This window comes from Canis lupus, chromosome 28 (assembly GCF_048164855.1).
Source record: "Canis lupus baileyi chromosome 28, mCanLup2.hap1, whole genome shotgun sequence".
In the NCBI taxonomy this organism is placed as follows: Eukaryota; Metazoa; Chordata; class Mammalia; order Carnivora; family Canidae; genus Canis; species Canis lupus.
In genome coordinates, this window is record NC_132865.1 from 1,051,270 (window position 1) to 1,065,999 (window position 14,730).

Here is a 14,730-nt window from a genome sequence, read left to right on the forward strand (position 1 = left end):
CCGTCCACTGACGGCACAGCCCAGAGGACCCGGGTCCCCAGAGGGCTCCAGTCCCCCACTGATGGCAGACAGCTGCTTCACTAAGCTCTTCACCAATTACCCAGAGTGGTAACAGCTCGGGCACAATCTTACAAATCAAACGTTAAGTTTGGAACGTAAGAAAAAACCTTTGTGTTTTGTTCCTTTGGTCCTCAAAATGATCACTCTGAAAAGCTACCCAATGCCTGATGCTTTGGGTGACAGCTGCTGACCAAAAGCTTCTTTTGGGGAATTTTAAGCTGTTCCTAATTTGCAATTCAAAGAAAGAAACTGGAAAATATCTACACCAGGAAGCAAGACCGTAGGCGTGACAACAGTGTTCTGTTGAATTATTCTCTATGTCAGCTGTAGGATTTTATACCTTCCAAACCAGCCGCCAGCTGGTAGGCAGTGTCAACTAGCGTTAACTCTAAATTCCTCGAGGGTTTTTATTTTGCTTTGGTTTTGGTTTCTTCCCACCCCCCCCCCACCACCAAGTTCTGAGCATCTGAAAGAATACCTGCCAGATGATCATGAAAAGGTATATTCCAGCCACTCTCTGAAATGAAGATTTGGGGTCAAACCATCGCACGTAGGTCCAGCTGGCAGGAGTGAACTGGAGCACAGCTCTTTTGATCTTCCCGGTGGTGGTATGGATGTCTCTGTAAGAAGAGAACGGCTCCAGTGAAAATCCAGAGAGATAAGGAAGGGAAAAGAAGAAAAACAAAGTCGAGGGAAAAAAAAAAAAAACGGCTGACAATTTTACGACAAGCTCTCAGAACAAAAAGGTTCCTTCCTAGTTGAACCAGCTCTCCAACAACGATCTCTCTATTCCCATGAAGCATGGAGAGGGGTCTACTGGATGGGAATCCCAGTGGCGACAGGCACAGGGCAGAGGTCAGGTCACCGCAGAGCCAGGAGAGGCCTGAACTTGCCAACCAGTGACAAAAGGGGCAGAGGCACTAACGAGGTCCGCCTGGAACCAGGCCAGGGAGCACCAGGACGCCAGCAAGGACACGATCCCACCCGCTGCATGTCGCCCAAGTCAGGGCACTTTTGTAAAATAGAGCAAGCACTTGTATTCTGAGGTCACCCACACCATTTCTTCATCCCATCTGTCCCTAACTGAACGGTTGCAGAGGACAGGCTGATTTTTAACCTTCCCTTAGTTTTAATCCTAGAGATCACTCAGTTAAAAATGTCACCCTCCCATGGCAGAAAGGAAGAAGATTCCCATGCATGACAAATGAGAACATTCAGCTCAGCTCAACTGGCCCATGACGGCTCCCCTCGTGAGCATCACAGCCACGAGTATGCGCTGGCCCCTCACGCTGGCCCCTATGTCAGACACTGCGAAGTGCGGAAGGCGTAAAAGCGAACAGGTCGGGCCTTTTATTCTTGGGGGAAGACGTGAAGGTCTGTTCCTTCATTCATTCACCCAAACCCAACAACAAGTGTGTATTGGTGAAGTCTCACAGCAAGAAGACGTGAGGCCCATGAGTAACGAAAAAATAGATCATCCAAAAATGAACAAAAATTATGAAGGACCTGTATTTAAAAAAAATACCCAACTATATGGAAAGAGGTAGAGAAACAGAGGCATAAAGAGAGTGACACAGAGTGACCACGTATTAGAGGGCTCAGTATACATCTCCCTCCACTTTTGACGGATGGGGTTCCGTCCTGATAAATCCGTCATAAATTGGAAATATCACAGGATGGAAATGCATTTAATACACCTAACCTACCAAACATCACAGATTAGTCCAGCCCACCTTGAACCTGCTCTGAACCCTTGCATTCGTCTATGGGGGTCGAGCAAAATCTTCTGACACAAAGCCCCTTTTATGATAAAGTGTCGAGTATCTCACGGCACTTACGGAGCACCGTACGAAGGTGAGGAGCAGTGGCTGTCTGGGCGCAGAACAGGTGTGGGGACCTATCGGAGGTCCACAGGCGTGATGGCCTGGCTGACCGGCACTGGGCCGCGCCTGCCCGGCACCGAGAGAGATGGTCCTACGTGCATCACTAGCCCGAACAAAGATCCACATTCCGGATGCAAAGTATTTCTACTGAATCTGTGTCACTTTCACACTAGGTGAAGTCAAAGAATCATTGAGTCAAACCACTGTACGTCAGGACCCTCTGTACAGGAAAGGGGTTAATTAGACTTTCCGTTCATTTATATATTTCTGCGGTTGGGCATGTGTTTTCGTAACCTGACAAAATGGTTCTCAAGTTAAATCGAAAGCATGAATGTATGACAATGGGAAACCGTTATGGCAGCACGTAAAGGGCCGGACAGCCTGACGTAAATTCAGACTCAGCTGCTTGCTAGCGGAGTGTTCTCGGGCAAAGTTCTAAACCTAATTCTCACAGTCACCATCTCTGGAAGGAAGAGAGAAATAGTGTCGGCCCCCGGGGTGGAGGGAGCGTCAGTCCCGGGGAGGACGGAGTGTCGGCCCCCAGGGTGGATGTCAGGCTCAAACGAGATACTGCTTATAAAGCTTGCTCTTTGCAGCAACATGAGGCACAGCTACAGGTTTTGTTCCATGACACGTGGTTTTAAATATATGAAAAAGCGTGCTTACAAGTCAATATCCAAAGAAAGGATTATTTAGAAAAGAATTGGGAAAACTATTTGCAAAGGAGTGAGGAAATCAATCGGAAAAACTGTGAGGAATCTCTCCCTCACACCATATATATACCAAATTAAGTTCGAGACACAGTAAATAAGTTACGCATAATGGAAAAACACCAAACCATCAAAGAACTGGAAGAAAATACAGGCTAATAGTTACCTAAACAGAAAGACTAAAAAGCTTTTAAAGTTTAAGAGGAGTACCTACCACAAAGAAAATCAAACCTGGGCGACACGATGAAAAATAAAGTCACATTTATGACAGAGTGTTAATATCATTCACCTATGAAAAGCACTAATAAAAAGAGGGAAAGCCTAATACACGTAGGCTAGAAATACAGCATCACACGACGTGTGATCACATTAAAGAAGGATTAAAAGTAAAATTCAAAGAAACAGTTAAATGGACACATTATACACATCAGTGAACGTGGGTGAGAATATAAATGGGTATAAACGAATAAATTCAAGAGTTTATTTACAGAAAAAAAAAAGTGAGAAATTTACACAAAGATATATGTTCAAGAATGTTTGCTCTTGGAGCACCCGGGTGGCTCAGAGGTTGAGCGTCTGCCTTGGGCCCAGGGCGTGACCCCAGGGTACCGGCATCGAGTCCCACATCGGGTCCCCGCAGGGAGCCTGCTTCTCCCTCTATGTCTCTGCCTCTCTCCGGGTCTCTCATGAATAAACACATAAAATCTTAAAAAAAAAAAAAAAAAAAGAAAGAAAGAAAAAAAATGTTCACCCTAGCTTTTTTCACAAAACTGAAAACTTTAAAACAACTAAGTGACCACAAAAGGGAACTGGTTAAATGCCTCACAATCTCATCATACGTTGGGATATGAAGCAGCCCTTAAAATCACAATTTAGAAAACTATTGATGAGGTAGGAAACGTTCATATTTTGTTTGATAAATAAATGACAGTGTAAACACCACCACTCCTGCCGTTTCCCTTCCTCCTTACTAACAGCACGGTTCCTCTGACCGTCAACTTGAGAGCGAGTTCAGGGGAGCAGGGTAAGGGAGCGCGGAGGTGGGCGCTGTCCCCCGGGGTGGCACAGAGGGACGTGTGACTTGAATCCGAGTCAGAAACGACTACCTGACGGGGTAGGAAGGGAGTCGAGGCAGGAAGGCAGGAAGCTCTGACCCATGGCACATGGGGACATGGGTCAGAGCTGGGCAGAGAGGGGGCATGTGCACGAGCTCAGATGCTGGGTGCCCCAGAGGGCGTGGAGAAGGGGCCCCTGCCTGGCCCACTATGTGCACTCCATCCTACAGACCACGAGAAGCCATCGCACGGAGCGACACGACCAATGTGACATCCTCAAGGGGGTCCCTCCGGCGGCCGTGTGAGATGGCTTTGAGGGGATAAGCAGGGAACAGGGGACTAATCCACCCAGGGATGGCAGGGGGCTAATGCGGGCTGAGCAGAAGCATAAGAATATGGTGCACGTAAGGAAACCATGAATGGTTTAGCATTTTCTGGATAAACGCCCAAAATCAGGTTTCTCATCAATTACTGACGTGTGGTCTACTTCCTATCACCCAAGGCCGTGCCGCGGCCGCATGCGACTACCGCAGGGAGGTGTGCAGGCGGTGACCCCTCCAGGAGCAAGGCCACTCACTTGAAGCTGGCCCAGTGGTAGGTCCTCATCTCCAGAAACCGGCAGACGACCATGCCCAGCCAGATGCCGCCGCCGTTGCACAGCAGAATATCCAGGATGACCTGATCCCACCAGCACTCGGCGAAGTTGGGCAGCAGGTGCATGAAGAAGAGCTGAGGAGCACAAGAGATCATGGTTTTAGGGACAAGACTTTGCAGAAAGAGCGACTCCCCCATAACCAGACACTCTTCCGGGAGGAGCTGTTGACGTGTCAAGATCTCCTAACGTACGAACAGAGCGAGGTCTGTAATCAGGTTTGTTCTGTCGTGCTGGCGATGGTTTACAAATACTAGGACTCCAAGCCGTTCTTGCCTTGACGTGGGGAGACAGTAACCGCCCCGACGACTGCTGCTGACGACTGACCCAGGCTAGCGAGGAGACCAGGCTGTGGGGGGGAGGAGGAGGAGAAGAGCCCCCACGCCCACCACAGAGCACTGCCACAGCCCTCAAAGCCAGCAGCCTGGGCGCCGAGCTGCTCCACCCTAGGGACATTAGGTGCCACAGCAGGGATGCTGTGGAAGTAGCGACGTTACGTTCTCATGACATGTTTCAGGAGACGGACAGGAAACCTCCGACAACCGATTCACCATCGTCATCACTCACTCAGGGCTCCTGGTGTGTGGGGAGGGAGCAGACGCCAGTCCAGGCTCCCGTCTCAAGGACAGGGGTCGCACGTTCACAAGAACCGCAGAGTACGGTAGGCCTGGCAGCCTTACCACGGCAATGCGAATGGTGGGGACAGAGAGCGGCCCTGACAGCCGCTGAGCAGAGAGACACGGTGGGCGGCCCGTGAAGGGCAGTGAGGAGTGGACTGAGCACATTCCAGAAAGGGGAAGGGGGGGGTTAGGGGGTAAGTGTCCCACAGTCGCCGCCTCATCCAAGGCCAAGTGCGAGGGCACCAGCTGCGTGCAGGGGCCGGGAAGGCCCACGTCAAGGGCTCAGAAATCACAAAGACGGCGCCAGGGCGGCCCCTGGAAGGAGGCAAGGCTGCACAAGGAGCCCGGGCGGCAACGGGACAGGGCCTGTGAGACCAAGCCGTTCACGCACGCATGTCCAGAACTTGGCCTGGTGCCCGGCGCAGGGCATGGGGACCTGACGGCAGCAGCCGAGGATGTGAACTGGTTGAAACAGGCCTCCGCAGGGGAATGGCAGGTGGAGGATGTGCCTCGGCCTTGGGGCTTCCTGAGGGTCCCGGGTTCTGGGGGCGAGGCTGGCTGCGGGGAGTCCAGGTGGGGGGACACACCTGGGCCCGGCTGGGCCACCTGACGGAGCAGGGCGCTGGGTTCCTGGCTGTCGTGTGTCAGGCCCTGGGCAGGAGCTGGGAGGGCAGGCCGTGACTCGCCAGCTAGGTGGGCGCACCTGCCACCGCGGCGTCGGGACAGGTGGGCACAGCACGTAGCAGGGAGGGGACACTCCGGGTTCCCGCTCCGTGAGGAGCACTCAGGGGACGAGGGCCCGCTGCCCTACGTCCAGGGACAAGTGGCTGCAGCCAGCTCAGGGGGCGGGAGGAGGGCGCCGCGGCCGGGCACCACAGGAGACGCACAAACAGCTGCACGGGCCGGCAGGCCCAGTGGGTGGGCAGGCGGGGCCCAGCGGCATTGGGCGCGCTGTCCACACGTTCTGATGTAAAGACTGATTTACGTACTCCCAGGAGACATGGAGGGATGCGGGGACGCCGCAGAGGGAGAGGCAGGCTCCCTGCAGACCCGCCGACCGCCGCGGACTCCATCCCGGGACCCGGGGGCACGCCTGGCCCAAGGCGGCTACTCACCGCTGAGCCCCCGGGCCCTGGACTTGCTCTTCAGATGGAAGGTGCAGCCGTCAGCAGGTGCCATGAGGGCGCGGGAGGGCGAGCGAGGCGCCCATCGCATAGGCCCGGGGTGTGGCCCGCAGCACAGCCCTGTGGGCAGGAAGGGGAGGGCGGCCCGGACCCCCGGCTCACCTCAGGCTCACACGGGCAGCCAGGCCAAGCACCCCGTCCGTGCCCGGCAGCAGAGGCTTCCTCAGGCTCCCGGCAGGGGGAAGGGCACTGACGCGCGTCCCCTCAGAAGCCTCCTGCGGACCATCCGGTCTGCAGCCTCCCACGCTGGCTCCCCGGAAGTGTGCGGCTGAGGTGGGGCTGTCCCCCAGCTGTCACCCAGCCACCCCGCGGCTGAGGCGGGCCCGTCACCCAGCTGTCACCTGGCTGCCCTGTGGCTGAAATGGACCGTGACCCACCATCCTGCAGCTGAGGCGGGCCCTTCACCCAGCCACCCCCCGGCCACCCCACCAGCTAAGGCGGGGCTGTCACCCAGCCACCACCCGGCTGCCCCGCGGCTGAGGTGGGCCGTCATCTGACTGTCCCCCAGTGCAAACCCACGCAGGCAGAGCAGGGGGCGCCAGGCCAGGCCTCAGAGGCCTGTGGGAGGCCGCTGGCAGAGGCCTGTGTGGCCAGTGCTCCCAACCTCGGTCCCACACGGTCGCTCCACCCAGAGCCACGCCACCCTGCGCCAGCGAGTGAGCGGGCTGGCACGAGCAAGTCCCCGAACCTCACTTTCCTAACAGGTTGTCGAGTCCGTTGCCTCTCTGGGCACGGGCAGTGCTGGCACCAGGTCGGGAGGCCGCACCCCACACAGGTCCCTGGACGCTCCTGTGACCACTGCGCCACAGGGCCAGTCCCTCTCCAGCTGCAGACGAGCCAGGCCCGTTTGCTTCCAGTGGCTCTCAGCACCATGCGTTCCCCCCAGGGATGCTAACCTCACTATTTTTGCTACTTTTGCCCTTAAGACTTGACAGACAGGAGACCTGTCAGGGGGGCAGGGAGCCGGAGCCACACCCCCGCGCAGGCCAGCCCACAGCGTCCCTTGGCGGGGTACTCAGTCGGCAGGGTACTCAGTCGGTGGGGTACTCGGTCAGCAGGGTACTTGGTTGGTGGGGTACTCGGTCGGTGGGGTACTCGGTCGGTGGGGTACTCGGTCGGCGGGGTACTCGGTGAGCAGGGTACTCGGTCAGCAGGGTACTTGGTTGGCGGGGTACTCGGTCAGCAGGGTACTCAGTCAGCGGGATACTTGGTCGGCAGGGTACTCGATCAGCGGCACAGCGCCGCAGGAGCAGCAGGCGCCAGTTACCACCAGGCTGCCCTGCCCAGGCCAGCCAGCGCGGGCAGCCCGCTTACCTCGGTCAGCTCCCAGGTGATGCTGATTGTCCAGCACAGGCCGTAGCTGCGGATCAGCAGGGCCTTCATGGCCCAGCCCCAGAAATGTCCGAACGCAAATATGTCGAAATGGCTGATAATCCTCTCCCAGGTGATAACGTGGCAGTTGACAGCGTACTCCTATTCGGAGGGCAAAGGGAAATGATTGGGGCCTCCTCTCGACATGGACGCCCTTCCAGGACGCTGACCACACATGCAGAACTCACCTGACCTGGACAACTAACACCTGTGCCCCTTCCACCACCCCCCCCCGCCCCCCAAAAGTTTCAGTGACTCAACACCCTTCAGGAAGAGGGACAAACACTACAGCTCATGAATCGGAACTGCTGTGCTCTTTGCTAGTAAGCCTCCGCAAGATTACCTTGCCGGTGATGAAAACATAAAGAGAATCCCTGTCGATAAACAGGAAGTTTGGGAAACTTAAAAACGCATCTAAATACTATGGCGTAAAGAGGGAATCAGAATAGAAATGTGAAATATAGTCAGCATTAAATGGCAATAAACGCATCACGTCTCAGAACGATGAGATGAGCCCAAGTAGAACTCCGAGGAAAACCTAAAGCCTTGAATATTTATGCAAGAGGAAAAGCTGAAGCATCCAATTTCAGAAATTAGAAGGAAACCAAATAAACCTCCCATCCCCCAAAATGTTATCAGATGCTACGTGATTTAAATATTCAAAAATGACAGAACTTTTAAAATTTTTGGTTTTGTTTCTAATATCTTTGCTTTTAAATGACATATTTTAAAGAAATGTTAAGCCTACATCCTTATATGTCTGTATTTAGTAGGAAACCAATTATCACCTGAGAATAGAACATTTCTCAGGGACCTCTATATGTCTGACATTCTTTCTTCCCAAAATTAATGTGATAGGATGAAGCAAGATTTGGAAAACAGGCACCTGTCATCAGCCAGTGGAAAGAATTCCTGTGAAGTATTGGTATTTCCAAATTCTAGAAACGACACCTCCCAAGGGAGCGAAAGAACACTTTGGTACTCATCTCTCTCTTCCAAAACCCACCACAGCAGGTTCCTGAGGCCTTTCCTGGATCCATCCAGGTCATTCCAGTTTGCAAAGGTAAAAGGACATTTTAAAAAAACTTTTTTTTTTTTTTCCAGAAACACTGTGATATTATGACATGTGAGTGGGAAATCTGGAGATAACAGGGAAAGATTCGATGGGGAGAAGTCAGGATGGGGGCTTAGCTGACTGCAGGAAGGTGAAGATCCTCATCCAGCTTCTGGAACGTCGCAGGAGTCACGGATGGCGGAGAGAAATACCCCGAGGCCCAAGCAGTGGGGTCAGGGTAGGGCAGGGCCGCGGGGGCCCGTGGTGGTTCCTGCACCACCGACCCTCGTATGTGTGCTGCCCCTGCTGCACGGGCTGACGAGAGAGGCTGCTCAGAAGGCTGCTCTTCAAGTCACCGTGAATCGAAGATGACTCTGGAGGCCTTTCTACCCTTCGTGGGACTGGTTCTGCAGTTGAACATGTGCAGAGGCACTTCGACAGTCATAAGGGGCCAAATGTAACTACTGGCATCGTAATTATCCATGAAGACTTGCCGATGATCAATCCCATCAGGTAGGCCTCGAGGTCCTAGTCGTGGGAGGGACGTGGGAGCGGGTACAGGCACAACTCTGGGCAGCAGGAGGGAGAGGGCGTCCCAAAGCCAGGGACACTTGACCAAATACCAAGTCCTATTCACGCTGCAGATCAGTTTACTTCGTGATGTAACCAATTTTGCTCAAAAACTCAAGAAAATCATGGGGGATATGATCCTATCTGGAATAAGTCCTATTTCCTCCAATCTCCATTTCGTAAGGCCCCCATGGGTGTGAACACGCTGCTGATGTGATAACGATACACCCAGGGCACCATCAGGTCCTGAGGTTAGAGGGCTCTTACCAGCTCTGTGATTTCAATGAGATATTCATCCATTCCCTTCTTGATATAATGGGGGACATTAAGGCCTAGCATGTGCACGTGAGGCACACAGAGAACAGATGCGGGGCCTGGCGGGACGGGCAGCCCACAGTCAGTGACGCCCCGGCCTCCATACCCGTCACTGCCTTTGCTGTCATCAGGAAAAGCTCCACGTCACCCCAGGCTACTCTGCTCCTCCAAGCAAGAAACCCCCAAACGGACTTTCCATCCTGAGACTTTAGGTCATTTTTGGCATCCTCTCCCTTCCTTTAGCATGTCCTCTGTGAAGTCAAAGATAAAATCTTGGAACACTGTCCAACCTCAAGTCCAGTGGAACGATCACTTCTTGGACCTTTCATCGAGTCCCTTGGTATCGTCTCTTAAGCAAGGCCTGCGTACGGCCCGATGCCTGTTCTCCTTTTCTAAGCATCACTAGGTTCTTCCCTCAGTCTGTACCAAGTGTTAGGTATTGTTAAGAAACATAAAAATAAAAAAGGAAAGAAATAGCATTCCTGTATAAAATAGTCTCTCCCTTAAAGGCTGAAGTACAGAGTAGCTGTACCCAAGAATGAAATTATTTTTATGGGTAAAAAATAATAATAATGAACAAAATGGCCTGGATCATTAAAACTGGCCCCTTCTGGCCTGGATCCTTCAAGTCGACACCCTCATCTCGAAGGATCACAGTGTCAGGGTTAGAGCAGAAAGCAGTGGTGTTGAGGGTCGCACCTGCTAGAACAGCCACCACCACCACCACTGAGGACCTGGAGTGTGCAAGGCCTCGACGTAGATAATGCTACTCTGTTTTGCTCACAATAAAACTCCCAAATAAGGACTATTCCCTCAGTTTCCAAGAAAGGAAGGGGCTGGCTAACAAGTACGCTGCCCAGAGTCTTACAGTGAGCAGGTGGCAGTGGCGGAAGTCTGACCATGACGGCCACACGCCTCCCAGCATCCCCTTTACTCCGAGAGAGGATGTCCTTCCCCTGGACCCTATCGCTCATGCAAACCACACCGCTCACCTCCCCAGAGACCTGGCTGTTACGTGGCCTGCACAGGAAACAGAAGCAAAAGGCGAGGACGTGAGGCCAACTGTGTCCTCCTCCCACGCGTCGACTGAGTCCCTAGGAGACTCCTGACCCCGACAGGTACATACCATGATATCTGCTTCCCTTGTGGCGTATCGAAGATTTGGATCTAGCCAGTACATGAGGGACTTAACCTGGTCGAAGTTGAGGAAGAGGAGAAATACCAGGAACAGGAAGTAGAGCACACTGAGTCCTGAGGGAAACAAGAACATTCTCACGTTTCGGGCAGCTCTGGGCCAGACGCGCGGCACGCCGCAGACCAAGTTCTCAGGGCCAGGCAGACACAGACACGGCAACACAGCGGGTCGGGGTCCTCGTGACAACCGGCACGCCCGCCGAGGAGCAAGGCAGGTAGGCCAAACTGGTTTACACCCAGAGGGCTGGCAACTCTCTGAGGAAGGGACACTCAGGTTGGGTCTCCAAGGACAGGTGGCGTGTAGGTAGGGAAATGGCCTCCAGGTAAGCCCAGGGCTATGGGGAGGTAAGGCTGGGGGTGGGGTAAGGTCAGGGGGAGGGTAAGGCGGGGCGGGGGGAGGGAAGGTAAGGCCACGGTGCGGGGGAGGGCCTGGGGGGTGGGTAAGGCCAAGGGGTGCCAGCACCAAAGGGAAGGGAGCCAGGCGGCACTGCCATGATGAGGCTCGGGGGCCGTCAGAGATTCCAGGTTCTACCATGAGTGAGGAAGGAGCCCAGGACAGGCTTGAATGGGAGAAGGAAGATGACCCGGGCAACACTGTACGAAGCAGACGCTGGCTGCTGTGTGGACAGTGGACGGAGGTGGGCAAGTCGGGTGTGGACAGCCCAGGCAGGGGCGCCCGGAGGTGGCCCAGGGCCACATACCTACACCCTACGCCCCACGTCCACCCTCATGGGCATCACGTCCCTGTCACCTCATAACTGGTGTCCTAATACTCACCGCATATCATTGAAAAATAAACTTAATAATCTGCTCTTTAAACAGCAAAAGCCTCTTAGAGGACGTGGAAACCCAACGCCAGTGGCTTATCAGGTCTTTTTCCCCAGAACCTGCTGGAATTAAAACCTGCGAGCAGGGCACCCAGACACCGAGATACGAATGACCTTGGATCACAGCATTCCGTGTGAACTTGGCTCAGCCTCTGCTCCCGCGAGCTGCTCCAGAGGAGACAACGTCTGCGGCTGGGACGAGCGCCCTGGACCGTGTGCGGCGCCAGGCCCTGCCACGGGGCCTCTGCCTGGCCTCGGGAGCTCAGGGCACGGCGGGGCTGGCCTGCCGTGCGCGGACCTCCTCGGCCTTCTTACCAGCTGCTTTATAGGTTTTCATCTCGCGTGCCTCCCACTACACCTTTTTACTGAAATCCTTTCAAAATAATTATTTTAAGACAGAAAAAAAAAACCATCTGTGTGGATGGAGCAGAGCTTCTCAAACTGGAATTCATGGTTGAGCTGCAAAGTTCATGGAGCCCCAGATGTAACATGCACGTGTGTGTGCATGTGTGTGCACATGTGTGTGTGTGTGCACGTGTATGGACGTATGCGTGTATGTATGTGCATGTGTGTATGCACGTATGTGTATGCATGTGTGTGCGTGCACGCATGTGGCATGTGTATGCTCGTGCGTGCACTTGTGTGTATGTGTGTGAGTGCACGTGTGTGCGTGTGTGCTGAGAAAGGGTGAGCTCTCATGAGATTATCAAAGGGCTCCATGACCCCAAAAAGACCTCAGGCAAGAAATAAGTAATCACCCACAATGGGTCATCTGCAATAGGACAAGCTCAGGTCTGGCCACGCGGCTGAGCACGCCTCATCTGTCCACACAGCACTACCGCGTCCGTGAGACCTACATATGATGCCGCCAGGACAATCTAGTTGAAAATGGCCGTGAATCGCATCCGTCCTCTGCAGGAAGTCGTCCTGGACTCCCCGCCACCCTTCCCATCTGACTCTTCCCCGCCACAAGCCCCTGGGGTCCCACCCAGGCCAACCCTGGCCCCCTCCTACTACTCCCCCAGGGCCTGCTCTACCCCGCCAGCCTGGCTTGCCACACACCGCGCTCCTGCTGGCGGAGGCCACTCTGGCAGCCTTCCCCTTCCTAGCTTCCAGTGACCCCAGTCCTTGCCGGATCCCACTGTGCGTGCACGTTTCCAGCACGCATCCCTCCTTGCACCTGCAAGTCATAGCAGCCACTCGGTCACCGTCACCCCATATGGTTTTAATTAACCTCCTAACTCCTGGCAGCATATAATGTTTTTTGATTCCTGATTTAATAGTTTGTCTGGGACAGCTGTCCTGCCTCCCTCTCCAGCAGCCTCAGGGCCGCGGCAGCCCTGCCACAAGGAGGCGTTCAGTGAACACCTGCTGAAGGGTTGAGGCCACTCCATTCAGAGATTCACTGACCACCTCTGAAGGTTGAAAGAAAAAAGGTGATCGTGAGGGAAAATATCCATTTTTAGGGTCCTTTTCATGACATTACATGTTCTCACCCTAAAATAATTTATCTGATGTCTTACATAGGCAAGACAGAGCCAAGAGCTAACATCTGAAAGACGTGTTTGAGGTCCATTCAGGAGATCTGATGACTGACGGACTAGAAATCCAGTATTTCTAGAGATGCTGAGCACCAAGCCTTAATTCAAATCAGGGCTAAGGACTGCTTCCTTCCCAGGCGCTTCCAGCTCCGGAGACTGTGGGGTCTCCAGTCCCTTCTGGATGCCTACACAGGACCCGTGAGGGAGGAGCCACATGAACATGTAGGGAGAAAAACAAGCCACGTTCCCGAAGTCAGAGCCGTGCACGCTAAGAGACAACAGCGCAGGCGGGGGGCGAGCGGAGGTGCAGCGGCGGCCACGTGTGGGAATCTAAGGTCACCACCGGTGTGTCTGTGTGGCCCCGAGGAATTTCCACAAAGATGGATACGAGGAACACCAAAGAGCTAAACGCTGTGAAGTTTTACTGCCGAGCAGCACGTCAAATTGCCACGATGACATACAGAAAACGGACTTAAGCAGGACACATTCCAAATGTACTGATGGGTAACTCACCGAAAACCATTCTCCATAAGGCCGGATGGGGTCGAGTAAACGGGCCTGCAGACAGAAAACGCAAGGTTAGAGGAAACTGCTTTCAAACACAAACTAAAACCAAAGTGCTGACCTCTATGGAGATTTAAAACAAAACTAAACAGGTCTCCGCTGTCAAAGATTTTTTTCTACATAAATATTTTGAGGTCAAAGTCTAGGTTGAAATGTTTAATTCTCACTGTAGCACCCGTCACCACAACTGTCGCCGGTACAAGTCTCCACAACGGCAGTTTGTTTTTAGAGCTTTGTCTCTGAACTCAGGCCCTAATTTCCCCTGGAGATGGGGTCAGGGCAGCAAGGTTCGCAGGCCACGGCCCGTAAGAGCGTGGACACGCAGCGGCTTAGCAGGTGACATCCCCTGGGCCGCCCCCGTGGGCGTGCAACAGGACGGGCGGTGCCTGGACATCATGGGGGACAGGACTCGGGAACAAACCCGTGCAGCTGGAGCTTGAGCACCCGGCCCCAGAGGGGACTGCGGTGACACGACACCTGTGAGCAGGTGGGAGGCAGATGCGGCCTCAGCAGAGCGCACATGGGCTTTGCTGGACGGACTCCCTCTGCCCACAGGGCCGCGCAGCACTTCCCCTCCTGCTTTATCTCCTTAAAAACAAGTGGACGCCCGCCGGGCCTTGACGGACCCAGCGGACCTACCGTCATCAGCGGAAGGGGTACAGGTCACAAATACGGAGCCCTGCTCCGGTGGCGCGGGATCATCTTGGGGCTGCGCGCCCCTGGGACAGCCTGCCCGCACGCCCCGAGGGTCTTCAGCAGGGGGGTGGCCTGGCCTCCCGCACCACTGGGCCGTGTCCTCCAGCCACCCTGCACCACACGGGGGCTCGGGCTGGTGAGACCAAGCCAGGTGTGCCATCCTCAGCCTCTCCCTCCGCCTGCACCAGCAGCCAACGTGCACAGTGGGGCCAAGGGAGCTTGCTGATGGGGACGGGGCACTCGGCGCTCGGTGTGCTCTCCTCCTTGGTCAGTTCTGGGTGACCAGCCAGTCCCCAGCTCAGCCTGGGACCCAGCCTTCCAGCCTTCCCAGGAGGCCTGCAGCCAACATCCAGTTAGTCTTTTTATTTTGCTTTTTAAGATTTTATTTATTTATCCATGAGACACACAGAGAGAGGCAGAGACTCAGGCAGAGG

At 54.3% G+C, this 14,730-nt stretch overlaps 1 protein-coding gene and 1 long non-coding RNA gene across 6 annotated transcripts in view; both read right to left on the reverse strand.

The window, feature by feature from the left end:
- PTDSS1 (phosphatidylserine synthase 1) overlaps nt 1-14,730 on the reverse strand; it is a 73,572-nt gene that overhangs the window by 18,581 nt on the left and 40,261 nt on the right. For all 5 annotated transcript variants that reach the window (XR_012019819.1, XM_072803830.1, XM_072803827.1 and 2 more), the window contains 5 exons: nt 13,550-13,594; nt 10,601-10,725; nt 7,479-7,637; nt 4,286-4,437; nt 539-680 (listed from right to left, as the gene is read on the reverse strand). Coding sequence is in view for 4 of the 5 variants with exons in the window: in XM_072803827.1 (XP_072659928.1) it covers nt 539-680; nt 4,286-4,437; nt 7,479-7,637; nt 10,601-10,725; nt 13,550-13,594 (623 nt within the window). In the remaining variant the exon portion in view is untranslated. The remainder of the gene's footprint in view (nt 1-538; nt 681-4,285; nt 4,438-7,478; nt 7,638-10,600; nt 10,726-13,549; nt 13,595-14,730) is intronic.
- LOC140620079 (uncharacterized) lies at nt 8,369-10,540 on the reverse strand. The gene is made up of 2 exons (XR_012019820.1): nt 10,467-10,540; nt 8,369-9,894 (listed from the first exon to the last, which is right to left on the reverse strand). It is a non-coding gene; the product is annotated as an uncharacterized lncRNA (long non-coding RNA).